Genomic DNA, 23,265 nt, shown 5'->3' on the forward strand with positions numbered 1-23,265 from the left:
TGAACCAAGACGCCACGCGACGAGTGGACCGGTATCGAGTCGGCCACGTACACAGAGTGCTACAGAGACATGTTCGGCACCAAAGCTCGATGTCGTGCTGCCCAAACGGAGGCACGACGCAGCGCCAGGCATCAACTGCGGACTAGAACGTTAGCGGTTCAATGGTACTCCGTAGCAGGTAGCAGTTTACAGCGGTGTGGCGCCCAACGGCAAGGTGGATATCTCAAGGAGCAGGTGTTTTTTGTCCTTAACCAGGGCCAATACTCCGTAGTCAAAAGCTAAAGAGTCGAGTCTTTTTTTTGTGCGTCCCCCTTCATGGTTCCTTGCTTAGCTTTTGGTTGCGTGGCAGGGATGGCCTGCCCCTGGCTAGCAGGTCGCTGTCCGGATTCTATTGGCCAAACTCGGACCATCGGCTCCACGACAGAGGTCCATACAGCCGTCCGACAGGCGCCTCGGCGCAGGTGCACGTTGTGGACCTGGGCACGCCAACTTCCCTGGTTGGCGGAGTATTGCCAGGGGCGAGCCGGTCATATCGTCCGTGCCATCTGAGGCTTGACGTTGGAAAAGGGAACGGCTATGGAGTACTAGTGACTGGACGGAGTACTCCGTCTGGAACTAGCCCACGAACCGCCAGCCCAGGGACGCCCAGGGAAAAGAGGGGGGAATGAGTGGACGCCAACCAACAGGCAGATTGTATTGAGCGGGTGAGAGCCGAATGGGAACAAACTCAAGAGGGGGTGGGGCCAGATGTTGCTTTCCTGCTTGTGCCTGCGTCTCTCCGTCTGTGCTCTGCCGTACAAGTAGTAATATGTACGGAGCACATAATATGGTATTGATTGTGCTAGAGTCTGGTTAGTATGTACCTAGGTTGGCGCCAGAGACTGGTTGGGCGATATCTCTGATTGCCTCCCTTATCCCCCGTGTGCAAACGGTCGAAAGCCTCGACCCCTCCGTCGCCTTCCCGTCGCCTTCGTATTTCCTTTGGTCGACAGACTCGCATCCTCTTTTATTTTCGCTTCTTTTTCTGCGCGTCGGTTCTACGTCCACCTCTCTCTCTCTGCCCTTGTTCATTCCGCGCGTATTTGTTCCTTCCTTTTACAGTCCCGAAACCCACGTTGATTCTTGGGTCGTTCGATTCCACTCCCTATCGCCCAGTGCGAAGTCATTTACACCAGCAAGAGCCTCAGAATACTTTCAAGGCCCTTCTCGAGTCCAACGTTGACCGTTCCTTTCGCATCAGAAGCAGACTGACAGCCCGCGTTTGTCACCTGGTCGCCTCTCTCTCACTCTCACCACACTCTCGGCAAACGGGACAAGCCTTACTCTCACTTTCAGCTTCACTTTCATCTCATCATCATTTTTCTCACCCCCCAGTGGGCGTCGTCGATTCCACCACGCTGGGACTGGATTTTCCCGTGTGTGCCACCAACTTGCGCAACTATTGTGCTCGAGTCCAGTTGAGAAAACGCTTCATCTTGCCCGTCACAGTGCTACTGTGTGCCAATCAGCATTGACGCGCCGAATCATCTTGGTCCCTTTGCAACCCTTTGTGCCCTCCAAGTCAGCGTCATCAGCCAACCGTCGTCGCTCGTCGCCCCGTCTCAACTCTCACAGGACCGAGCATATCCGCATCCACATCTGCCATCCTGCTATCAACCAGACTTGCAACGACCCACCAGCTCACCTCTTTTTTTGTGTAAACCAGGTGCTTTGTCCGACATCTCCCCCGGGCCTTGGATATCTTTTTCTTTGCATTTGGGACGCGGCCAGACTTTATACAATCGGCAGCATTCACTTTACGCGCCGAAGCCGGGATTTGTTCATCGACTCACGACTTGCAGCCCACGACCACCACCTTCCCCGTTCAGTCTAGTGGATGCAACTGTGAACAAGTCGCCCACTCACAGCCGCTGCACCAATTCATCACACCAGACTTGTACCAGACGCCGCACCCTTTGGTCCTTTTGCGCTAGTCACCGCTCCTCGAGCGCCATCAACAGCCCGCGATCCTCTGTAACGTTCCTCAGCCAGACCCATTTGGGCAAGTGTGTTCCGTGTGTTCCTTGGTCACTCGTGGCCGCCGCACTTTACAGGTTGGCCGCTTACAGATCCAAGTCACAAGGTGTCTTGCACGAGAGCCTGTCGGCGCTTCCATCGTGACACCCCCCCAGCAAACCGGCTTATACTGGTCAACCAGGGTCTAATATACAATCCGGTATTCCCTCCCCACAGCATCGAAACCCTTCCACCTTTGCTGTTTGCCAGTCAACCTCCAAACATGTCGTTGTCGCGCGCTTTTACAACTCGCCGGCTGCGAGGTGGCAGTGACCTCGCCGAGAGCGCCAAGATACCTCAGCGAAGCAACACTACCAAGATTCCCTACAACATTCGCGACAAGATTTCAGCCCCGGTACAGCTCCTTCACACTACCAACATGCTGTCCTACAATGCTCCCGATATTCCTCGCTCGTCTCGCAGCAACTCAACTACCAGCAAGTCCGGGTCAGATGTTGAATCCCAGAGCACTGCGGATTCCACACCCCCTACCAGTCCCGATGTATCCTCCTCACCAGAGCCGAATCACTTGTCCTGCTACTTCAAACCTGCCGCATCAGCATCGACGACCTTGCCCGTCGAGCCAGAGCCCCCCGCGATTCCCAAGCGCTCTCCCTCGCACACCAAGAAGAATTCATACGAAGCTATTGCCCGCCAGAGATCTGTCTCGCGCATGTCTCGGGATTCAGACCACTCCATCTCCATCAAGGCTGGCCAACCTTTCTCTCGCCCTCATTCAACTTCCACGAGAGCTTCATCCGCCTCACACGCCTCATCGCCATTTCCCCAGAAGCAGTCCACGCCGGCGGCTCGGCCAACCAACTCAACTGCCTCGACCCAAGCTCAGGCCAAGGATTCTCATCCCTTCGGACATGAGTTGGCCCAGGTCACTGAGCTCGCAGAAGAGTACAGCATCAACAGTCGCCTAGACACCATTGACGAGGAACAGCAGTATCTCGATAACCGAGGCCTCAAGAAGCTAAGCCCAGATGACTACTTGAGCGCTATCCAGGGTATTTCGACAATGTTCTTCCCCGAACGAAATCACACCACACCAGCCGCCCCCCTCTGGATTTGAGCCAATCATTCGCCGAGACACGGACACTACTCTTGGGGTGATTTTTTTTTTAAACTCGCTTTTCGCTGTACATATTCAAGGCACTCATTTTTGGGTATATGAACGAACTGGCTGGTACGCTTCGCTCTACGCGCTTATTTCTCTCGCTCTCTTTCTTGTGTCAAAGCGGTGGAATCTCGCGGCAGAATGAATGGAATTTTCGGACTACAAATACCAGCCTTCTTGGGGGCTGGGCTCCTCGGGCACAAAGATGGAAAATCTTAATGGTAGACGGCGTTTTATAAGAGACCGGACATGGGGTTGATGATTTGAATGCTACGATGTGGATATATATCTCGAGCCAAATATTGAAGTTGGCAGTACATAGCCCTTGGAGCGCACTTGCGATGCCTCTACACACTCACTCAGTCGGGGACACTGTGAATGGATTTCCGTTTTCCGACAAATATCTGCCGCCGTGACGTGTAGCTTGACGAGCCCCTAGCATTACGTGATACACTGCTGCCCCGATGCGCCATACCTCCTTACGGGTGGTGCAGTTTGCATAAGGAAGATCGACAGTCTGCAACAGGTCAAGGAACCACATGCCACGAATGGGGTGGTGTCATCCACCTCCCCTTTCTTCTTCCCCCGCGATCTCCCCGAGCGGCCCTCCAAAACCCTGTACATACTGAGGCGGCGGTAAAGCTTGTATCCAAGACTGATTCATATCACATGTGTACGTAGCTAGTAGGTATTTAGATGCCGGTGGCGTCAAATGTCGCACATGGCAACGACCCAGCCGACTAGTACCCAAGGGACCTAAGTTCGTCGTTATCTACAGTGTGGAAGCGGTGTCTCTGATAGTTTCCCCTATAAAGGACTAGGAAATGTTGGATAGAATAACAGACTCCTGATGTCCAGGTTGTCCTCTGTGAGCATGTATTGTACAGCCCGTTGAATGGTAGCGACGCTGGCTACGCCGCCTGCTTTCATTCTGGCATTTAATTCTGCCTAGCTTCGTTGTATATTTGCGTGGTGGCATGTAGTCTTGTAGCGCAAGTTGCCCACCATTAACTGCGTGTATTTCTTGTCTCGAACAATTTCGGACTTGCGCAGAACCAGCCTGACGATCTATTTTTTCCTTTCTCCTCCAGAATGCTGTAGCTTCCCCCGCCCCAAGCTTGCAATTTATTTGGTGGCAAGGGCATTCTTTGGAACGGCGGTTGCCAGGGCGAGATGTCTCTGTTTCGGGGTTGCTTGCGGGCTTTTCCCCATCCCGCACAGTGGCATGGCCGGCGGGATATTCTTGTCTCGGACGGGGTACGGGAGGGAAGACTTGTGGGAGGTTGCGTCGCGGTGCTTTTGTGTGAAGTCGTCGGTGGGGGGTTGAGGTTTGATGGCCGGGCTGGGTTGTTGGCGACTCCCTCGATGTTTTGGCAGACTCGTACGGGCACCCACGACGAAAGATGGTGCGCAGGTTCGCCGGGTGAGAAACCGACACATGCTGGGGCTCGAATCGGCAACGGCTGGCCACCGAGTGCGCTTGTTTTCCGTGAACAGTCTTGCGCCCGCCGGGCAATCCCAAAAGCAGGACGTCGACCACCATCATGTCTCTCCCCGCCTAGGCATTCCCAACCCTTCCGGTCCCCGCCGCTGGCCCTTCTCGCCTGCCCAACTAGTCAACCGTACGCAGCCGTCACAAGCATCTTGCTGACACTCTCCTCCTCTAGCTCGCTGACTATCCCGCCCTCTCCACGCAGCCTCTGGTACCCCCATCGCCCAGAGGGCACAGCCAGGATGACGAGTGTAGAACTCAGACGGCAGCGAGCTGGCGGCGTCCTCTTCTGGCACGTAGCCGATTTTGTCGGCTGCTGCGCGGCCGGATGCCCGACTTGCTGTCATTCAATTCGAGAAGGAGTGGCGGGAATGAGTACGCGGTGAGTGCCCTGGCCTGGCGTCGTCGAGGATGCCGTGGAGGCCTATGGACGATGCTGCCCGGACGTTGTTGACGCGTGTTGACAACGGCAACGACGGGGAGCATTGTCTAGTGCAGTCTCACACTGATGGGTGTGGACAGGCGGTGACGGGGCTCGTTGAAATTTACGTGATTATGTTCTCTTCTTCATCAACCTTGGCTTGTCATTTCCTGCAAAACGCTACTCTTACGACCACCACTACTACATCAGAAACGCTAATTGCTTGTTGCTCTCTTCTTTCCCAAGGCTGCGCTCTCCTCTGTACAATCTCTGGAAACTCCTGCGCCATGATGGTTCCCTCATGATTGTTCTCTCATCAGCCCGCCCCCGGCCCTGCTCAGCCTAGCCTAGCTGAGTGAATACCAAAGGTGAAAAAGAATGCAAAGTCTGCCTATACTCACAGACATCTAGAATTACACATGTCTGCAATGTGGGGGATATAAATGCCAGTTCAGACGAGTCGAACCCCAGTATCAAAACTCCCTTGTTTGTTTTTGCGCCGCACAATGTGAATAAAAACACACCCAAAGTGTTGGTTTTGTAGAAAGAAAAACGAAAAAAAAAAAAAAAAAAAAAAAAAAAAAAAAAAAAAAAGGCAACCGCCTGTATCACAACGCCTACCGCCCACCCAGCGGCTCAACCGTCTTGACAAGATCGGTTATAGTAACAATTTTGTACCCCCTCTCCTTCAACTCCGGCAAAATCATCTTCAGCATGGGCGCCGTCCACTCCCGCCTGTCGTGGCAAATGATAATGGCGCCCGGGTGCACCATGCTCAGGATGTGCTTGGCGTTCCTCTTGGGGTACGGAATCTGCGGATCGTGAGGGTACACGCTGCCCAGCGTGATGCGGTAGCCCCTGTTGCCCAGCACGTCCCGCATCTTGTAGTTGAAGAAGCCGGAGCCCGGGCGGTAGTAGTTGTTGGGCAGCATCTTGCCCTCGGCCCCGTACGTGGCCACCAGCCTCGCCTTGACCTCGCCGACCTGCCTCTCGAGCTCGTCAATGCCCAGCGCGGACGCGGGCTCGTCGTGCATGCCGTGGTTGGCGAGCTCGTGGCCCTCGCGGATCAGCGACCGCAGCGTCTCCTGCCGGCCGTCGGCCTGCGCCCCGATGACGAAGAAGGTCGCGTGGGCGCCGTGCTCCTTGAGCACGTCCATGATCTCGCCCGTGTGCGCCGACGGCGCGTCGTCGAGCGAGAGGGCCACCACCTTCTCGTCCGTCGTCACCTCGAAGAGCACGTCGGGGTACTTTTGCCGCAGGTAGCCTATCAGCGCCTTGGGCGGCTTGTATATGCAGTATATCGAGTAGATGGGGAAGATGAGGAGGAGCGCGAGGATGCCCAGCAGCGTGAGAGTGGCCATTCTATTGCGGCGTACTTGGCGCCGGAGCTTGGTTGGCAGGCGGAAGAGGGCGAGGCGTGGCATTAGGGCATTTAGATGGAGGCGGAGGCGGAGAGGATGGTTTGTTGATATCGTCGATGATGCGCGCGCCCGGTCGTGATGCCCGCAACGCCGTTTTGATGTGTGGAATCTGGCGGGCTTCACTTCATCGGCATTGATTTGTGAGGCCGATGAGGCGTCGATGGGGTTTCCGTTGGTGGGACAGATGGATCGGAGAAAGAATGTCGATGTCGATGTCGATGTCGCTGTGTACGTGATAAAACTGTTTGATCTCTTCTTTTTTTTTTTTTTTTTCTCGTTGTGTCCCTGGCTGCCACGTTTTTGTCTTGCTGCGCGTACGGAGTAGACCCTTTAGGTGAAGATCCAGGGTCAATGATTCATTTTGATCTTATTGGATGTCAGGTGCGTTAGCCGGGGGCGGAGGGATTGGCGGGTCTTGGTCGAGTTAATTGGGTTTCCATGGAAATAGAAACATACACCGACTGCTGTCATACAATGACAACCCATCCATAGCAGTCCACAAGAGTTTCATTTTTTGAACACTGACACTAGAACATAGCCACGAAGCAAGAACATGGTGTATGGCTCACTATCGCGCCTTCTACTTCGCCAAATACCACATAGGCTCTTCCAAGAAAACTCCTGCCACCGCAGTTCCAACCTCACTCCATCCATAACCTACTTCCTTAAACTTTCAAAAGCCTGCTCAATATCTCTCTTCAAATCCTCAAACCCTTCCACGCCAATGCTCACTCGCAACAATCTCTGGTCAACATGCGGGTCCGTCATGGCCCGCCACTCGATCAAGCTCTCAATGCCCCCCAAGCTAGTCGCATGGTGGAATAATCTCAGTCTACTAGGAAGCTTCTTGGCAAGATCTATTTCCTTCATGACAATAGCGAAAACAGCTCCATACCCAGCAGGCATTTGTTTTCTCAGCCAGCTCCCTTCCTCTGCCGCTTCAGGCTGCAAACTAGCATGGTGAAGCTTCTCGACGAGCTGTCCGGCAACAGTGGACGAGTCGCCGAGCTGACTTGAGAGCCATTTGACGAGTGCTGCGGCGGTCTGGCTCTGCCTGGTGACTCGCAGCTCCAGCGTTCGAAGAGACCTGAGTCCCAGCCAGCCCTCCATGCTGCCCATTACCGAGCCGAGAACAAGACGCTCTTCGCGGAGCTCCTTGGCCCAGCTGCTCCCGGGCCGAACCGTCAGAACGCCGCACAGCATGTCGGAGTGCCCGCCAATGTACTTTGTTCCGCTGTGCATGATGATGTCAGCTCCAAAGTCGAAGGGATTCTGAAGTGGAGGTGGCGCAAATGTAGCGTCCACGGTCAACAAGGCACCGGCTTTGTGCGCCTTGTCGGCGTAGAACTCAAGGTTGCGAGCTTCGCCTGTGGGATTCAACGGCGTTTCCACATGGATGATATCGCCGGGCTCCAATTCGGACGGGTCACAGTCCAGAGGAAGTTTCTGAAGACCAGTTAGGCGGGACACCACCTTGATGACGCCGTGGCACCCGTGGTATCCTTCGCCAATGGCAATGCGCTTGGGATTCAGCCGAATAAGCATGGCATGGAATGCAGCCAGGCCGGAAGCATAAGTGAGTGACGGGCCGCCGAGAATGCTTGAGAGAACAGCCTCGAGACGAGTGGTGTTGGGGTTGGAATCTCGCGAGTAAGTATGCGAGTCCAGCGGAGCGTTGGGCTGGTGAACTATTGTCAATATTCGAGTACACCATTCCTGCCACACTGTGTCTGACGAGATTTTTGGTCGGCTGAGGATGTGGGACAGGTCGTTATGGACTCACATCGGGATTATTCCAGTCCCCCAGCTTGGTGGGATCCGCGATATGCTTCAACTGCTCTGGATCATCACTGTATCGAAACGTCGTGCTGACATGCATAGCAGGTGCTACGGCCCTATGCGCAGAAATAGCATCATCCGCATGGACAGTCTTCGACGACAGTGATAGACGGGCCACCTCCTCAGCCGGAACTCCGCTTGGTACTGATGCCATGTTGGGCAGCCACAAGTGTGCCGATGGTCTGATGAGGTCTCGGTCTTGAGACGTTTGCCAGAGAGCTTTGATATTCGCAGCCTAATAATGAGAAGCCTGGAGGGGATAGTTAAAAACCCCCGAACCAGTTGCGGACTCTGACATATATACGATAAGGCGAAGGGCGTGGACTGGTTGATCACATCAATTGATTACAGAAGGCGTGTCAGGAATGGTGGAGCATTGAGTCATTGACCCAACATTGGCGGGGCCGAAGGCGTATCGGGTGTGTGTAGGGCGCCAACGACAGACGGCCTTATCGTGAGTCGACTTGGCGCGGACTTGGACAGAAAAAGCCGTTTCAAGGTCAGCGGAGGATTAATAAGTGAATAAATCATGATTATTATCGTCAAGTCATTGCATTATGGCAAACGCCAGTTCCCACCCATGCCGATTTCACAATTCTCCCATGAATTGCTACATTATTATATCCCAGGCCACGGCCCTGAATGCGCGCCAGTCGATGTGTAATACTATCAATGCAGCCAGAGCGCCATATCCCCGTTTTCCAGACTAGTTTCGTGTCTCATCAGATACCTTGGGAAAGTCCATGGTCCCAAGTTCCGAGCCTTGGCCACTTTGGCCGCGCTTGCGTCCGGGCATCAGGAACCGGGACACAGTCGGTTGACCGTTTGAATCTTGCGACTCGGTCAGCTTGGAGAAGAAGCCGCGCTTCCGGGGCTGCTGCTTGTAGTCGTCTAAACCGACATCCTCGAATCCTTCCTCGGCGGTGGGAGGCTCGCGCTCAAACTTGCGGTCAATGGCTGCTCTGGGAAGACGACGGAACCGAGCAGAGTCTAGGCTCTGTCGTCCGAGACCGTCGTGGGAAATTACGGGTGACCGAGCTGTAACATCCTAGGGTGAACGAACAGTCGTGTAAGCAGTGGTGCTGAATGTTGAGGAGCGAAGCCATGTCTGAGTCTGGGTGCAAAAAGAGAGACTAACAAATGATCTACGGTAGGAATCAAATGATTCGCGGGAGATGGGGAAGTGCTCAATGTCGCCAAGGCTGCTCCCCGTTTCCGTTGAGGCCCTTGAAGACAGGTACTTGCGAGGCCATTGACCCTTGTCCTCGGTTGGTGACGGCTGTTTTTTTGGCGGACAAGACGGATTCAGTCTGATGGCACAATGAAGCAAGGAACGTGACGGTTGGTACATACCGGAAGATATACGCCACTGTCATTCACAACTAACGAGTTCAAACAGCCAAAACGTTAGACACAAATGGTCCTGTGACGGAGAGCCAAGGCCATGGCCAGGGTCAGCGCCAGCACGAGGCCGTGCAGGCGTGGTCTGATAGTCTGATCTGACGGTCTGGTGGCATCATGTTGCAGGCGGGTAAGAGATCAGGTCACGCACCACTCATCTTGTACTCGCCGGTATCATGGCTCCTTGTGCTCCGAATGCTGAGGGCTGACGAAGCTTTGGATCCGACGGTATCAACACGCTCGAAGCCTAGATGGGGGTTTTCTCGCTCGGGGTGCAGGTTCTCGTCGTGTGCGGTGGCAGTGCCGGTGCGACGAGCAAAAGGATTGCGAATGGGCATCTTGGAGACGGCGACGGCGATTACGGCCGAGCAATGACGATAATGGCCGAGGTTGCGACGAAGAATTGCGTACAGCCAGGCTCTGCAAACGACAAGGAGAAAAGCCGCAGGTGGCGGAATATACAAGTTTAGAATAAATGCCGACAAGGAAAATGCTATGGACGAGGAGGAAAACAGCTAATGGCGTAAACTGTGTAGTGGCTGGTAGTATTTAATAAGGCGAACTGGACTTGCAGCCCGGCGTCGGCAAGGCGATGATGGGGCCTTTTATTGACCTTGCATGTAACATGGCACCGTCTCGGATGGGCATTGACTTTCTACCGTGCACGTAGAGTTTGGAGGCGTTGGGGGCACATGTGCAAACCTCAGGGCTGGCAGCAGGGGGCCAAGACAGTTTTCCAGCGAGCTTGATGTAATTAATCTAGCTGGAGGCACCTTTTGGCTCAAATGCGCTGAAGTGCACACCCAGCGCTCCACTGGCAACGCGCTGCTCGCTGTGGTGGGGCTCGTCAATTGTTTCGCCGGGTCGGACTTGCCTTGGCCGAATGCCGCCGGTCGACAAGTCGGTGCGACTGGATGCGCCTCGACGATGCCCACCCCACCACCGTCGCTCACCGAGTGCACATGAGTGCAATTGTGGAGGCCAAGGCGGCCCAGGAAAGCATGTAACACGCTGAGTCTCGGGCCGTCCTCATCAGCTAATCAACTTTCCCAATTCCAGTTTTTCAGGTGCCCAACTAAGAAGTTAATTGCATCGTTACTCTACAGGGACAGAGGAAAACAATGCGCCGTCCCATCAGATGAACCGGGCGCAACCATGGGGAAATCGGGAAATCCGGGGCAGCATTACCTCTCCAAGCCCAAGCCCGATCCCTGCCAGAAAAGGATGATCTACTACTACCACCAGGCCAATCCCGTTTCGTTCGCATGATGTCAGTGACGAAACAGAACTGGCCAGTCCACAACCCGGCTCAATCCGGCTGTTTCAATGCTGCCTCCTCGTCAAGACGGGATTTATTGACACTGTCGGCCTCCTTTTTGGCCATCAGCATCATCAACCACGCCTGCCAAGCTTGGTGCGCTGCGGAGTGCCCGGTCGGTACAAGAGGCAAGAGGCCAACGAGGAGAACTTGTTGGCGCAATGGACACTGTACCTCACTGTGCAAAAATCACATATCAGCACATTTGGTACAGTGCGCAATCTGGATGCGCGCCCTACTTCCTAAAACGCCTCTTGCAACTATCTGTAAACTATCTATTACTGTCAGCAAAACATAGTCACTGAGAATTCATCCACAGCCTCATATGAATCGAAAACACGTGTTACTAGAGGCAATTACAAGAGTGAGTCACTTGTTCGCCCTAAATACAGAGTTGCTTTGTCCTCGCCACCAACGCGAGCGAAGTGAGCTCGACGACTCTGTTTACTTGTGCCAACATGATGAAACCTAATATGTACTACAGGCCAGAAATAGAGCAACTGTTTAGACACTGTAGATCTCACGGCGTAGGCGGCAAGTATTGACAACACTGTTCATTGACATCGTGAGAGCCAACTGGTTGGTTGGGCAACAACAAAATGCTTCAAACATGGACACTCATCTCATCTCTCAGACAATGCTCCTTTCCTCTCGCTGTGTAAGTAACAGACCTGTCATGATATTGCACAAGCTTCAGAATCTTCATACAGGGAGTGCGAGAGCTGATGGGATCCCGGCATCTTCCCAATTCGTACTAGCTGGTTAACTTGTCACGATAACGACCCGTCAACCTGTTTGTTGATCAAGTCCAGAAAGTAAGCCCCCTTTAAGTGGGAATCCAGGTACGGGATGATTTCGTCTCAAGAATATGGTGAATCTCTTCCAAAAGCCCATTTGACTCTATCGAAACCGGGCGGTGATTCGCTGGCCATGATTTGGTCATGGTCACTACGAAGCATTGTGATCCGCTGCGGACAATCTCAGCCCTACCTACGCCTCTCTAAATAGTGAGTTGACGGGACAGTAGATGGGTTGACCAGGGGCGAGCTGGTCTACTCTGTTTAGCTTCTTGGCCTGGAAAAACAATCCCCTCTGGGCAAATGCCAGAGGAGCTGTTCCGTTTTATGGCATTTTTAGCTTCCAGAATTTGCCGGGTTGTCCTCCCGCTTTGAGTCGTCGGCGGGGTGGTTCAACAAAAAGGAGATCTATATCTAGTCTATCTGCCTCCTACTTTGCTCATACCAAGTTCTTGTGTTTGTAGTACCTTCTGTCGAGGCCTAACGAGCGGGACGCCTCGTTTCGTTGGCGTCAAAATGGTCAAAGCAGCGCTCTCCGTCGCTCTACCCCTTCTCCTAGCAGCAGGCGCGGCTGCATTTGGCTGCCATTCCATCAGTTACACAACTTGCGAAGACCGCATCGTTCACTGGTACGACCCGGATGATGGCCAGATCTGTGATCCCCACGACTGCGGCGGTGGTCGAGCTCCTCCGAGAAAGGCTGTTCCTGTATGCGCATTTGACACGGGGACTGAGACGCTGAAAACTGAGCCATCGTATCTTCCGTGCTGGAAGCCTTCAACTGTCATGGCCGCCGCTACGAGAAGCAGTGTCTATCCCTCGTAGAGTCGACACCCACAAACACAGGCGTGATTGCAAGTCAAGTCCGTTTCAGGTGCTGCTGCTTCTCCGTCGACGACTCTGCCGGCTACCATCTCGACAACGACTCTAAGTGGAACGATCACATCTGGAAATGGCACAGGCAACACTGCTGCCACTTCTACACACGCTGGTGATGCTGGAAGGCTGGTTGGTGCATCCAAGATGATCCTTGTTGCTGGCATCGTTGGTGGTGTTGCTTTGCTGTGACCGGATATGAGATCAACAGGATATAGTCGCAAGATGGCGTCCAGTGTAAGAATATGCCAAGGACATGACATGATAGAAGTTGAACGAGCACCTGCATGCGTGTCGAGTACAATCTGTCAGCCCGTCCGCGTAATTCGTGGCACCTGACCAGTCGCGCACTGATGAAGCAGCCGACCAGCATGTTGCATATCCATGGTTGCACAATGCCTCATCCCCTGCTGATATTGTCCATTCCGGAACATTCTTCTTGCCAGCTGTCTCGGACCAAAATGTACGGAGTACGGCTCTTGTTCACGCCCAACCTCTCTGGCCTACTTGCCTACCAAATGCATGTGCGGGAATTTTGTTTCTCTTTTCTCTCTTTTCTCGGGGGTTTTCAATTTCTGGACCTTGATCTTCGCAGCGCGGCCCATCAACACCGCTCGCTACGTTGCTTGCAATATTTCTGCAGATTGGAATTACGTGGTATCCAAAGTGCTTTACGGCGTTTTTTTTTTTTTCAATCTGACTCGAAGTGAGACGAAAGTGCAAAATTAGCACAATCAAAACGTGTTTGGTTGAAGTTTCGTCAGATACACGGGCTGCTCGCTGGCTCTTGCTGATTCTTACTCTCTTTCACTTGGAACTGCGCCTGGACCCTGCCCTTCGTATTTTTTTATTTTTTCTTTTGGCCGCAGTCATTCAATTCCATCCCGCTACAACATGCTCGCATAAATAATGTGTCTCCTCCAGGACTTTTGCCGAATGTGGTCTCTCATTCTTGTTGTCGCCTGCACCTGAACCAAAGCCGACGGGGGAGGGAGGCTCAAGCATGACGTCCTTCTTTATACAATGGCAGCTATGGCAACAGATGACATTTGTAAGTCTTGCTGATACACGCTGCACCGCCTTGCAAGGGCATTGAGCCCGGAACTGACCTGGTTGTGTGCTACAGGTCCTTGCGTGTTGCATAGCCACAGTCTTTCTTATCGGCCTCGTAAAGCTGTGGCAGAATAATCGAGAGCTTCGAAAGTACGAAGTTATTGACGAGGAACGGCGATGCCGAGTTACAGAGATGAAGCACTGTGGGATCCGCCACTTGAGCTACTCAAATGTTCCGTTTGGCGTGCGAGCAATCGAACGCGGAGTCGAGGTTGAAGGGATATGGATAGCCAGCTCCAGACCAGCGGAGGCTAGTCGGATTGTTCCCTCTGCGCCTTTGGCCACCGGAGGCTCGAAACAGGCCGTCCCTGGTGGAGAAAAGGTATATTACTGCTTGGAAGATGCTCAGGGAAAAGTCGGTGAATCGTCGAATTCAGCATTTACCCTCCCCGGTGCGCCATCCCAAGCACCCGATGCGCACCATGTGGCCGAGAATTCCGACTACGCAGTGGAAAACAACGACGAGAATCGTGTGCCGGCGACAGCGGACGGCACTGTATATAAACCATCCGGCTCAGGCAGAATTTCCTTGCAAGGCTCAGAGAGAAGCTTCACCCTCTCCCCTCAACAGATCGCAAGGCACAGACCGAGGTCTAGGGCGGTATCGCTGGACTCGAGTGTTGTCAACAGCCTGCAGAATACGAGACAGGTTTACGGCTCTGCCCAGGTATTCGTGAACAGGACGCATCGCAGGCTGAACTCTGGATTTGAGGTTCTCCCGGCGGGTACATTGGGCGCTCGATCCGAATTTCCAACTGCAAGGCCTGGTTCAAGTCGAGACCGCCATAGCATAGAACTACAGACACGGCCGCCGCCTGCCAAACTACAGAAGCAAAGACGGTAGTCCTGCTTGCTATGGTGTATATGATGAGTTAGATTTTTTTTTTAGTTTTGGAGGGCTTTTATGACATCCGATCTCGGCTGGGGTAAATATCATTGCATGTAAATTTGGTGCACGGAATATACATTCTTAATGACATAATTGCCAAAGTGGATACGCATGTTTCATCGCATTTGACCAGCCCAAGCCGTACTCCGGGTACCACGCCATAGTATTGCCTACTTCTGTTGCAGAAATTGGAATCTCGTAGTTCGATCGGGTTCTCGGTGATAACGGCGACGGCTTAGTGCTAAATCTATCTTGGAAACGACCGTGATCCAATTGGCCAAGAAACGGCGTACCCGAGTAGCACAGCATTACCCTATCTGGAGAATATAAGTGACACACGCCTGCACTGCCTACAATACAAATAAAGTCGTCAACTCAAACGGAGCCATCTCAAAATGCCGCCTCAGCAAGTCGCCCACGCCGCCGTAACTGGCTTCGACAACGCCTCAGCATATGACGTCCATCGCCCCTCGTACCCACCTGGTGCAGTCCAGGCTCTGCTGCACAACCTCGACGTTGCCGACAGGCCTCGCGCGAAGATAGTCGACCTCGCAGCCGGTACGGGCAAATTCACAGAGCTACTGGCTGCTCGGGAGGAGCAGTATGAGATTGTGGCAGTGGAGCCAGTAGCCAAGATGCGACAGAGTCTCGCGGGCAAGCATTTGAAGAATGTCGAGGTAATAGATGGACTGGCCACGAGCATACATCTAAGCGATGGGTGGGCGGATGCCGTCATTGCAGCCCAGGTATGTTGATGCAATCCAGTCCGTATATTCCCGACACCGCATGCTAATGAGGTCTCTTCCAGTCATTCCACTGGTGAGCTTTGATCCCGCCAGGTACAGCCGTTAAAGCCTACGCTAATAGCAGCGCAGGTTTGCAAATGAGGAAGCACTAAAGGAGATTCGTCGTGTGCTCAAGCCAGGCGGCAGGTTGGGCATCATTTGGAACATTGAGGATTGTACGTGACTCCCCCAGCATGATGGCTTGGCTACAGTGCTAACAGGCGTCAGATAACCAACCGGCGACCTGGACGGCTTCGACCGCCTGGGAAAATAAATTAAAGCAGCTCATCCTTGCCCTATCGCCAGACGGCACAAATCGATTCCGAGACGACAAATGGCGGGACGTGTTTGAGCGGCAAGCTCGTGATCCAGCGCCGCTCTTTGCCACGCCGATTGGTCAAGAAAAGATTTCGTTTACGGTCTGGCTCACCAAGGAGTTGCTGTGGGATCGAATCCAGACGTTGAGTCAGGTTGCGGTGCTTCAAGATGCGGATAAGGATGCGTTCAAGGCCCAGTTTGATGGGATCATGAGCGAGGGGGACCAGGTCTGGAATGAGAAGGGAGAGGCTGAATTTCATGGGTTCACAGTGTATGCGTGGACGAGGAGGCTTTAGGGATGAGAAGCAGCATATTGATGGCGGTGGGAAGACGGACTTTATGGTAACGGGAGCAGGCACGTGGTGGTATCAAGATGATTTGTTCATGTCCTTGGCGTGCTTTATGAGTCTGCTGAGATGTACATTACTATGCGCGAGTTAGTCTCTCCGTCTTCAAGGCGGGAAAAAAGAAGAGACGAAAAGCCAAAAGATGCACTCACCATTGTTTCCTCGCACAAATGCATCTCCGTAATCCCTACGCTTCTTGCCGTTGATAAACTCCTCCGTCTTCTCTAGCGCAATGTTCATGTAGCCGTCCACTGATTGCAATTCGCCTATATCCACGGATTCAGTTAGTCATGTGCGCCATTCACATATTGTTACTGCACAGGCGGCGTTCATGTGCATCGTGGATATGACGTTGCGGCAGCGTCCGAGGGAGTACCTCACCCTTGTAGACAACGCCAGAGTTGAGCTTTACAATTACAGGGTTGCCGATGATATCGCTCAGGAAGCTAGACGGGTCCTTGCCCTCGCCCTGTGAAATGCTGCCGTTCTCTGCCGAAGACATGGTGTGAAGGATTGCGATGACAGGATGCTTCGATGGGCCGATGGATGATGTTGATGAGATTCGGCGCGAGACTTTGCGGGTACGTAGCTTCTGGTAACAAAGTGGGGCGGATTAAGCGACGTTCAAATGCTCGCACTGTGGCGGCGACTTGCTCCAATGAATTTCTTCGCTGGTGCGGACAACTGACAATATCTGAACCCGCCCGGGACAACCACCCGCCAACTGCAATCAATCAAGGCGGCCACTTGCCATTGACGCCGGCCCAAACAAACCAGACAATGAACCGCCCCGCCATCAGACGTTGCCCTGCTTCACATTCGCATACGATCCCGCCAAGCTGTTTAGTACGCGGCATCTCCTGAGCCCCGCGACACGTTGGTTATGCGTAGCACAGAGGCGCGCATGGGCTCCAAGCCTTTCCACCAACGTGTTTGCGAACCCGGCCGCCCCGTTTCCCCTACCACCACCATGATGGGCGAAGAGCCCAGTCCTTCTCGGCCGAAGGCGAAGAAACTTCCCTTCAAGCCGACAGCTTTGCGCAAGTCGGCGTCGCAAAGGCTAGCGACGCCGTCTGATGACACCAACATTGATGATGGCCTTGACTTGTTTCGCAGGTCCAAGGAGATGGAGCCAATCGTGGCTGCCGACCGTGAGAGGAGGATGAAGAAGAAGATGAAGCAGAAGCAGGAAGAAGAAGCGCGGCGAAAGTCGGATGAATCCGCCAAGAGGCCGCTGGACGATGATGAGGAAATAGATACCCAGGCAGCTACGGGACCACACGAGTCCCCTTGGGTAGCTAGGAGAAGTACACCTGTTGGTGGTTGTTCTTCCAGAGATGGGGACGTCATGGCCAGGTTCGTACATACGTGTGCTAAGAGGCCTGTTTTGTTTTGTTTTGTTTGTGTGGCTAACTTGGGTTTTACGAAAAATAATTCAGTGAGTTGGTTACGCCGCCGGCCTCAAAACGAACGCGCCTAGACTCAACCCCGTCAAAGAGTACGAATCTCGATGTCGAAAATATAGACATGCCGCTAGGCGATTCGCCCTCTGCTCGACTACTGCGGTCTCACACTAATCCCACGACGTCGGGCAGCCTGCACCGGGTAACTAGGACGTCAAACCCTACACCCATCGTGCTTGTCGACTCAGATGATGATGATGGCGGTGATGTTCAGGTAGCACGTAGCACTAAACAACGAGAAGCTAGCGTAGAAGTCCACGAGACCAGCTTCATGGCCACCGAGGAGGAGGACGAATTTTCCGAGTACGTCCGCAGGGCGGAGGAGCAGCGAGCTCGAGACCAGGCCATGCTCAGCGTCGGCGAAGATGGCGAAGCGATAAAGGATCGCATTGAGATTCTCGTCACATCGGTTGTCCCGGGCACCAAGCCCTGCTGCTTCAAGTTTCTGTTTGACAAACAACTACGCCTCGCTCGCAACACGTGGCTTACGCTCCAGCATCACAAAGGAATTCTGAAAGACGTCCAAAAGGAAGACGATATTGTGCTTACGTGGCGAAGGCAAAGGGTGTACACGTTTTCTACGCTGCTGACCCTGGGTATCCGGCCTCAAGGGAACGGGCGGGCCGTCGTGGACGGCAATGGCTCAAAGGGGCTAGCCGACGGCCGGACGCGAGTCCACATGGAGGCGTGGACGTTGGATTTATTTCACGAAATGGAACGCGAGGAGGAGCTAAGAAGGAAGCGAGGAGCAGGCGAATTGTCGGACGAGGATGACCGGGCGGCAGCAGAAGAGGCGCCTGCTCCGGAGGTCAAGATTCGCGTCATTCTCAAGTCGCGGGACTTGGAAGACGTCAATCTGACAGTGCGTCCAGAAACGACAGTCGAGACGTTGATCACTGGGTTCCGCACACAGCGATCAATAGGCTCCGATAAAGACGTAGGCCTGTGGTTCGACGGCGACAGGCTAGAGGAGCATGTCACCATGGACGAGGCGGAGATTGATGACATGGACACTTTTGAAGTCCACATCAGGTGAAGGGCATTGGGTCTTGGAAGCACGACTTATGGATATCCATGGACGGTGGTTTTGAGTATGGCTATTTTTCTGCGAGAAACATAAAAAGAACAAAGATACCCAAAATGAAGTACAAGGCTTTTGTTACATGCTCAGAAGCCCCGTGGCGGCGAGGATCCTTAAGAAATGATTGATTCCGCCTGCTCAGCGCCAGTGTTGTATAGCTACCGTAGGTGGCGCATTTTGCCTCAAGAAGCATGGAGCCGCCTCTTGTATAGCTCACGCCGAGAGTTTGGAGCGGCGGAATCCAAGCTCATTACCTTTTTCGACCGGACCTGTTTAACACTGTGCCCTGTGACGTACGCTGGTCCTTGACGCAATGTATTTGAAGTGGACGTCGCACCCTGGTATGTATCCCATCACCAATCACTGTTTCCGGCAATCACAGATACAGACAAGCCGTTGCCACGAGACAAATCTACTCGCCGGATTCCTCCAGAGCCGCTCAGGTACGGAGTCGAGGTTTCGAAAGGTACCAAGCCAAGTCTGTGGCGAAACTTTGGAGGCCCTAGATGAGGTTCATCAGGACAGAGAGGTCGGCAAGCCATAAGATGGAGCTTCAAATGATAAACCCCCCTCCCTGCTCTTCCTCGGCGCCAATTCTTGTCAGACCTGGGCCTTGCTGCAACTCGTGTCCCTGCATGTAGTGTGACCTTGTACTACATGAGCCTGACCGGGGGGGGGGGGCAAGACCACGTCGAGACCATGTCGAGAAGAGTCGCTATAACCGTTTCTTGGGACATCTAGAGATGACCAGATACATCACTCGGGAAAAAAGGGATTCACCCAAGCTCAGCTGCCAGGAGCATTTCATGCCCTGGTGGGACGGTTGAGAAAAAACACTGCAACACGGGGAGACCACCCGCTTACAGAACGCTCTTTTTCTTGGGCAAAATCAGCAGAGTCGACGCGAGTCAAATCACGGCAAGAGCGCATATCGTAACATTAAAAGACCCTCCTTGTAAGTCTATGTACCGTGCGTATCGAGTAAAATGCCTGCACGGTGAACAGGCCATTAAGCAAACCTCCTCACATATGTACAATCGACCACCACGGTTACTTTTTGTCATCTATGTAGCGCGGTCCAACATCCCAATCAACGCCCAAAACACCGGAAGAGCCTCCCGCTCTCTATGAGATATTGACTCCCAATTCAATAGTATATATATCCACAACAACTCCAGTTTCCATAACTATAATTTGATCAACACCTCCGCCCCCCTTTTTCCCCCTTCAGTGGTGTTAAGAGACATCAATTAGGTTGCGCATGTTATTGGGGATGGATTTTGGCGAAATAGTCTCGCCAAGTTGGTGTTCCGGCATCGTCGGACTCGTAGGAGATGCAGTATGGTTGTTAGTAATCCTCTCTGGGGTCTTGCCATCATGACCAGGAGACGGCAGCGATACCACCAAGTTCGGCTCTTCTTTGAAAGGCTTGCGATCTGGCAGCGGCGAACGGCCTCCCAGCTTCTTGGCCGAGGCAGTATCTGATACATTTTTGGATGCTTTGAACGTCTGCAAGAGGGGATTTGTGGGAGGTGGTTGTGGGGCCTTGTTAGGTTGCTTTGGTTTTTTGCCGCGAGGTTTGGCACTCTTGCCTGCTTTGATGAGTGTGGTAGACTTCGGAGTGCCAAAGGGGAGCTTGCTCTGTTTTGCCTCTGGCAAAGGTTTTCTGCCCGAGGACTGCGGCGGCGGCGGCGGCGGCGGCGGGCTTGCACGCGGAGTCGGGATCGCCTGGAGGTCCTCGGCGGGTGTTGTTTTGCCGTCGAGTTGGACTTCGAATTTGGCTGGTGGCGATGAGAGCCTTTCCCGTTCCTGTTCTTTGGATACCAAGTAGTCGTCTCCAATCTCGCAATCCCATGGCGGCAGAGACGCCAACCTGGCAATATTGTCGCACGTTGACTTGACGACGAGATCCCAGCAGTCCTTGAAATCGGGAATCTTTGGCTCCGGGTCGATGTTGAGCCAGGCGGTGAGACCATCTTTGCGGCCTCGCGCAACCTGGCATAATTGCTTCACAAGTCGTCGTGTCCCCGGTACCTTTAGTGTCGTGCCCACCACCAGGACCGCGTCCGGCCGGGCCCTCAGGTCGGCTCGCATAACATTGCCAATGGCGTCCTCGTCGGGGTTGAACTCATTGTACAGCACAAATCGCGGTCTTAAGCGTCCAATTCCATGGCTCCGCTTGCCCGCATGAGCCGTGCGCACTTCATCGAGGTTTTTGCAGGATTCGCACAGCGGTGCCTCGGGCCCGTCAAAAATGTCGCCCTGAAACGGTTGAATATCACCGCACTTGGTGCACACCATCTTGTCCAGACTTCCGTGCAGCTGGATGGTAGTCGGCCAGGGGGCTTTTGGCTCGAGCGGAATCTGGGTCTGCAAAGGCTTCATTGACGTGTCGATGCAGTCGATGTTTTGTGAATAGAGGCGTAGCAAACGTCCTTCTTGAGCAAGGGAAGCCAGCAGGTGGTGGAAGGGCGTAGGCTGGGCATTCTTGCTCATCTCGCTCATTTCTCGAACCATGGTGTGAAATGACGAGGTGGACGACTCGTGTTTGTAAACAGAGGCATCAAACAGATGCTTGCCCGAGGCCTTGAGCTTGTGCTGGCTGCGCTGGGTCGCAAAGAGTCCAGTCGACGACCGGAAGTCGGGAATGCCAGCTGAGACGGAAATGCCAGCTCCGGCCACAACGACAATCTTCTTCTTTTTGCGCAGCGCACTGAGCAGTCTCTCCATGTGGAAGTTGTCCTCATGGCTGAACTCGTCGTGTGACTTCATCAAGTTGAGGTAGGTGGTGATACGCTCGCGGGGGGGCGTAATGCGTCTCTTCTTGGCAGGGCGCGGGCTGTCGTCGACGGGTTCGCCCAACTTGATGGGTGATTGCGTTCCCGAGGTCGATGTAGACGTTGGCGAGGGATATCGGACCCCGGCGTCTGGTTGCGCGTCGGGCGAGCTGGGCAGAGACGGGGTTTTGGAGAGACTTGACAGCGGCGACGACGCCGTCACATTTGACAGCGGACTCGAAGTAATCTCTTCCATGGCTGGCTGGCAGGCAGTCCAAGGCGAATTGCAAATTGGCGACGCGTTGCTCCGGGTGGTTGGAGGTGACAAGGAAGCAGAGGAGCGAAGGAGCAGAGGAACAGGCGAGGCGGCAAGGAGGCAAAGAGGAAACAAAAAATCCCAACACAACACAGAGACCCGAGGCTAAATCATTGCGCGAGCGACCGAGTATGAGGATTGTTGTTGGTGGATCGTCTTGATGCCGAAGGGCAGAGCCAGTCCCAAACGGCCAGGCTATTGATTAGACGGGCGTGTGCAGATGACAGTGCTCCAATTTCCTAGTGAGCGTCCCGTTGAGTGAATACGGTGTTTGCCAGCTGGTGAACAAAGACGCAGGGAGTGTTTTGAGGAAAGTTGAAAGACCGTCGACGAGCGCCAAATCGACACGACAAGCGGAGTCGGTCGGAAACGGGAGAAGCGGGCGTCTGTCTGGTGGGCGTGGGCGGTGGGCGTGGGCGTGTGGATGACGGGGGATGGGGGATGACGGGGGACGATGAGAAGGGTCTGGTGATTGGGGGAGGCAGTGACCTCCAGAGCGCAAGAATGCAAAAGCCAAAAGGAGGCTAAGAAGGCAAGAAGGCGTCAGTCAGTGGGTTTATTTTATTTGGCGTCAATGCGGCTGGGATGCACTGCGGCCACCTTTTTTTTTTTACACCACATTTAACGTTGCTCCATGGTCACAATTATTCATGACCTGGCTGCGCCGGCAAGTGGCCGAAAAAGAAAAAGATTGGAAAAGGACAAGTCTGCCTTCCATTTTACCATCAACATGCGCCAAGATGCACCGCTCCGTCACTCCATCACTCCATCATCATCATCCATCACCATCACCAATATTATATGGAGCCTCAACGACAGCAAACCATCGAGGGGGGGGAATTGCCAAACTCCACACCCCAAAAGCAACATGGAACATGCTTTTCGGTCGAGTGTCCCGTCTCTACATATCACTAGCGTTTGATGTTTCTCTCCCCTTGCAAGCTTTTGCTCCGTGACTAACTGGCTGAACTCCCTGACACAGCACCGCCGTTTCCCAGGAGACGCAACCAGGCCCCTTGGCCCTCCATGCATTTCAGCCCCACCAACTTCCAGAAGTCGCAGCCAAGTCGCCGCTGATTCGCCAGCTCCACACATTCTGCCACAAGAGCACACACAGTTTGGAAATCCCTCTCTGTTGCGGCACCGGCACACGGATCGCGTAATAACTATATGCCACAAGCCGAGTGGTTGAAAAGGCCTTCATCCCCCAATATCATACAAAAGCTGCACGACCTTCAAGTTTTCTCAACTTACTCGGGCGTGCCAAGGCAGACTATGTAGCTTCTTACTCGGCCACCGACGCGTGCAATTTCGGCCCGTCCAAGACGCAGCGCGACCAAATTATCATACCAGACCGGGTGACCTCAGCTTGCGTGTGCTTCTTTCTAGCAATCTAGTAGTTGTAATGTTCCGAGTATCTAGACACCATCATG

The 23,265-nt window shown here is 53.7% G+C and overlaps 11 protein-coding genes across 11 annotated transcripts; 5 read left to right on the forward strand and 6 right to left on the reverse strand.

The window, feature by feature from the left end:
• Nucleotides 1-2,278: 2,278 nt before the first annotated feature.
• Nucleotides 2,279-3,133, forward strand: J3458_003015 (uncharacterized protein; the record flags this gene model as incomplete). The annotated part of the gene is made up of 1 exon (XM_007811908.2): nucleotides 2,279-3,133. The coding sequence occupies one exon, from the start codon at nucleotides 2,279-2,281 to the stop codon at nucleotides 3,131-3,133; it is 855 nt and encodes a 284-aa protein (XP_007810099.2).
• A 1,170-nt stretch (nucleotides 3,134-4,303) lies between these two features.
• Nucleotides 4,304-4,618, reverse strand: J3458_003016 (uncharacterized protein; the record flags this gene model as incomplete). The annotated part of the gene is made up of 1 exon (XM_066117526.1): nucleotides 4,304-4,618. One exon carries the CDS (start codon nucleotides 4,616-4,618, stop codon nucleotides 4,304-4,306), a length of 315 nt encoding a protein of 104 aa, XP_065977312.1.
• Nucleotides 4,619-5,708: 1,090 nt separating this feature from the next.
• On the reverse strand, nucleotides 5,709-6,515 carry J3458_003017 (uncharacterized protein; the record flags this gene model as incomplete). The annotated part of the gene is made up of 1 exon (XM_007811909.1): nucleotides 5,709-6,515. One exon carries the CDS (start codon nucleotides 6,513-6,515, stop codon nucleotides 5,709-5,711), a length of 807 nt encoding a protein of 268 aa, XP_007810100.1.
• A 654-nt stretch (nucleotides 6,516-7,169) lies between these two features.
• Nucleotides 7,170-8,505, reverse strand: J3458_003018 (uncharacterized protein; the record flags this gene model as incomplete). The annotated part of the gene is made up of 2 exons (XM_007811910.2): nucleotides 7,170-8,192; nucleotides 8,296-8,505. The coding sequence occupies 2 exons, from the start codon at nucleotides 8,503-8,505 to the stop codon at nucleotides 7,170-7,172; spliced, it is 1,233 nt and encodes a 410-aa protein (XP_007810101.2).
• A 552-nt stretch (nucleotides 8,506-9,057) lies between these two features.
• J3458_003019 (uncharacterized protein) lies at nucleotides 9,058-10,090 on the reverse strand (the record flags this gene model as incomplete). Its single annotated transcript, XM_066117527.1, has 4 exons — nucleotides 9,058-9,399; nucleotides 9,490-9,630; nucleotides 9,705-9,733; nucleotides 9,904-10,090. The coding sequence occupies 4 exons, from the start codon at nucleotides 10,088-10,090 to the stop codon at nucleotides 9,058-9,060; spliced, it is 699 nt and encodes a 232-aa protein (XP_065977313.1).
• A 2,097-nt stretch (nucleotides 10,091-12,187) lies between these two features.
• On the forward strand, nucleotides 12,188-12,751 carry J3458_003020 (uncharacterized protein). The gene has a single exon (XM_066117528.1). It carries the CDS (start codon nucleotides 12,384-12,386, stop codon nucleotides 12,690-12,692), a length of 309 nt encoding a protein of 102 aa, XP_065977314.1. The 5' UTR covers nucleotides 12,188-12,383; the 3' UTR covers nucleotides 12,693-12,751.
• A 995-nt stretch (nucleotides 12,752-13,746) lies between these two features.
• J3458_003021 (uncharacterized protein) lies at nucleotides 13,747-14,700 on the forward strand (the record flags this gene model as incomplete). The annotated part of the gene is made up of 2 exons (XM_066117529.1): nucleotides 13,747-13,794; nucleotides 13,870-14,700. 2 exons carry the CDS (start codon nucleotides 13,747-13,749, stop codon nucleotides 14,698-14,700), a joined length of 879 nt encoding a protein of 292 aa, XP_065977315.1.
• A 440-nt stretch (nucleotides 14,701-15,140) lies between these two features.
• On the forward strand, nucleotides 15,141-16,144 carry J3458_003022 (uncharacterized protein; the record flags this gene model as incomplete). The annotated part of the gene is made up of 4 exons (XM_007811913.1): nucleotides 15,141-15,491; nucleotides 15,554-15,564; nucleotides 15,621-15,706; nucleotides 15,759-16,144. The coding sequence occupies 4 exons, from the start codon at nucleotides 15,141-15,143 to the stop codon at nucleotides 16,142-16,144; spliced, it is 834 nt and encodes a 277-aa protein (XP_007810104.1).
• Nucleotides 16,145-16,248: 104 nt separating this feature from the next.
• On the reverse strand, nucleotides 16,249-16,697 carry LSM6 (U4/U6-U5 snRNP complex subunit lsm6; the record flags this gene model as incomplete). Its single annotated transcript, XM_007811914.1, has 3 exons — nucleotides 16,249-16,274; nucleotides 16,348-16,461; nucleotides 16,577-16,697. 3 exons carry the CDS (start codon nucleotides 16,695-16,697, stop codon nucleotides 16,249-16,251), a joined length of 261 nt encoding a protein of 86 aa, XP_007810105.1.
• Nucleotides 16,698-16,888: 191 nt separating this feature from the next.
• J3458_003024 (uncharacterized protein) lies at nucleotides 16,889-18,976 on the forward strand. Its single transcript, XM_066117530.1, has 2 exons — nucleotides 16,889-17,551; nucleotides 17,635-18,976. The coding sequence occupies exons 1-2, from the start codon at nucleotides 17,079-17,081 to the stop codon at nucleotides 18,692-18,694; spliced, it is 1,533 nt and encodes a 510-aa protein (XP_065977316.1). The 5' UTR covers nucleotides 16,889-17,078; the 3' UTR covers nucleotides 18,695-18,976.
• Nucleotides 18,977-19,653: 677 nt separating this feature from the next.
• Nucleotides 19,654-22,239, reverse strand: J3458_003025 (uncharacterized protein). Its single transcript, XM_066117531.1, has one exon. The coding sequence runs from the start codon at nucleotides 21,770-21,772 to the stop codon at nucleotides 19,976-19,978; it is 1,797 nt and encodes a 598-aa protein (XP_065977317.1). The 5' UTR covers nucleotides 21,773-22,239; the 3' UTR covers nucleotides 19,654-19,975.
• Between the last annotated feature and the right edge of the window lie 1,026 nt (nucleotides 22,240-23,265).

Source organism: Metarhizium acridum (assembly GCF_019434415.1).
Source record: "Metarhizium acridum strain ARSEF 324 chromosome Unknown scaffold_13, whole genome shotgun sequence".
In the NCBI taxonomy this organism is placed as follows: domain Eukaryota; kingdom Fungi; phylum Ascomycota; class Sordariomycetes; order Hypocreales; family Clavicipitaceae; genus Metarhizium; species Metarhizium acridum.

What these genes read in the sequence shown, in the direction of transcription:
- J3458_003020 (XM_066117528.1), top strand. Translation starts at nt 12,384, where the DNA reads ATGGTCAAAGCAGCGCTCTCCGTCGCTCTACCCCTTCTCCTAGCAGCA.
- J3458_003024 (XM_066117530.1), top strand. Translation starts at nt 17,079, where the DNA reads ATGCGTAGCACAGAGGCGCGCATGGGCTCCAAGCCTTTCCACCAACGT. An exon ending in GATGGGGACGTCATGGCCAG is followed by an intron (nt 17,552 to 17,634) that starts GTTCGTACATAC and finishes AAAATAATTCAG; the next exon opens with TGAGTTGGTTACGCCGCCGG.
- J3458_003025 (XM_066117531.1), bottom strand. Translation starts at nt 21,772, where the DNA reads ATGGAAGAGATTACTTCGAGTCCGCTGTCAAATGTGACGGCGTCGTCG.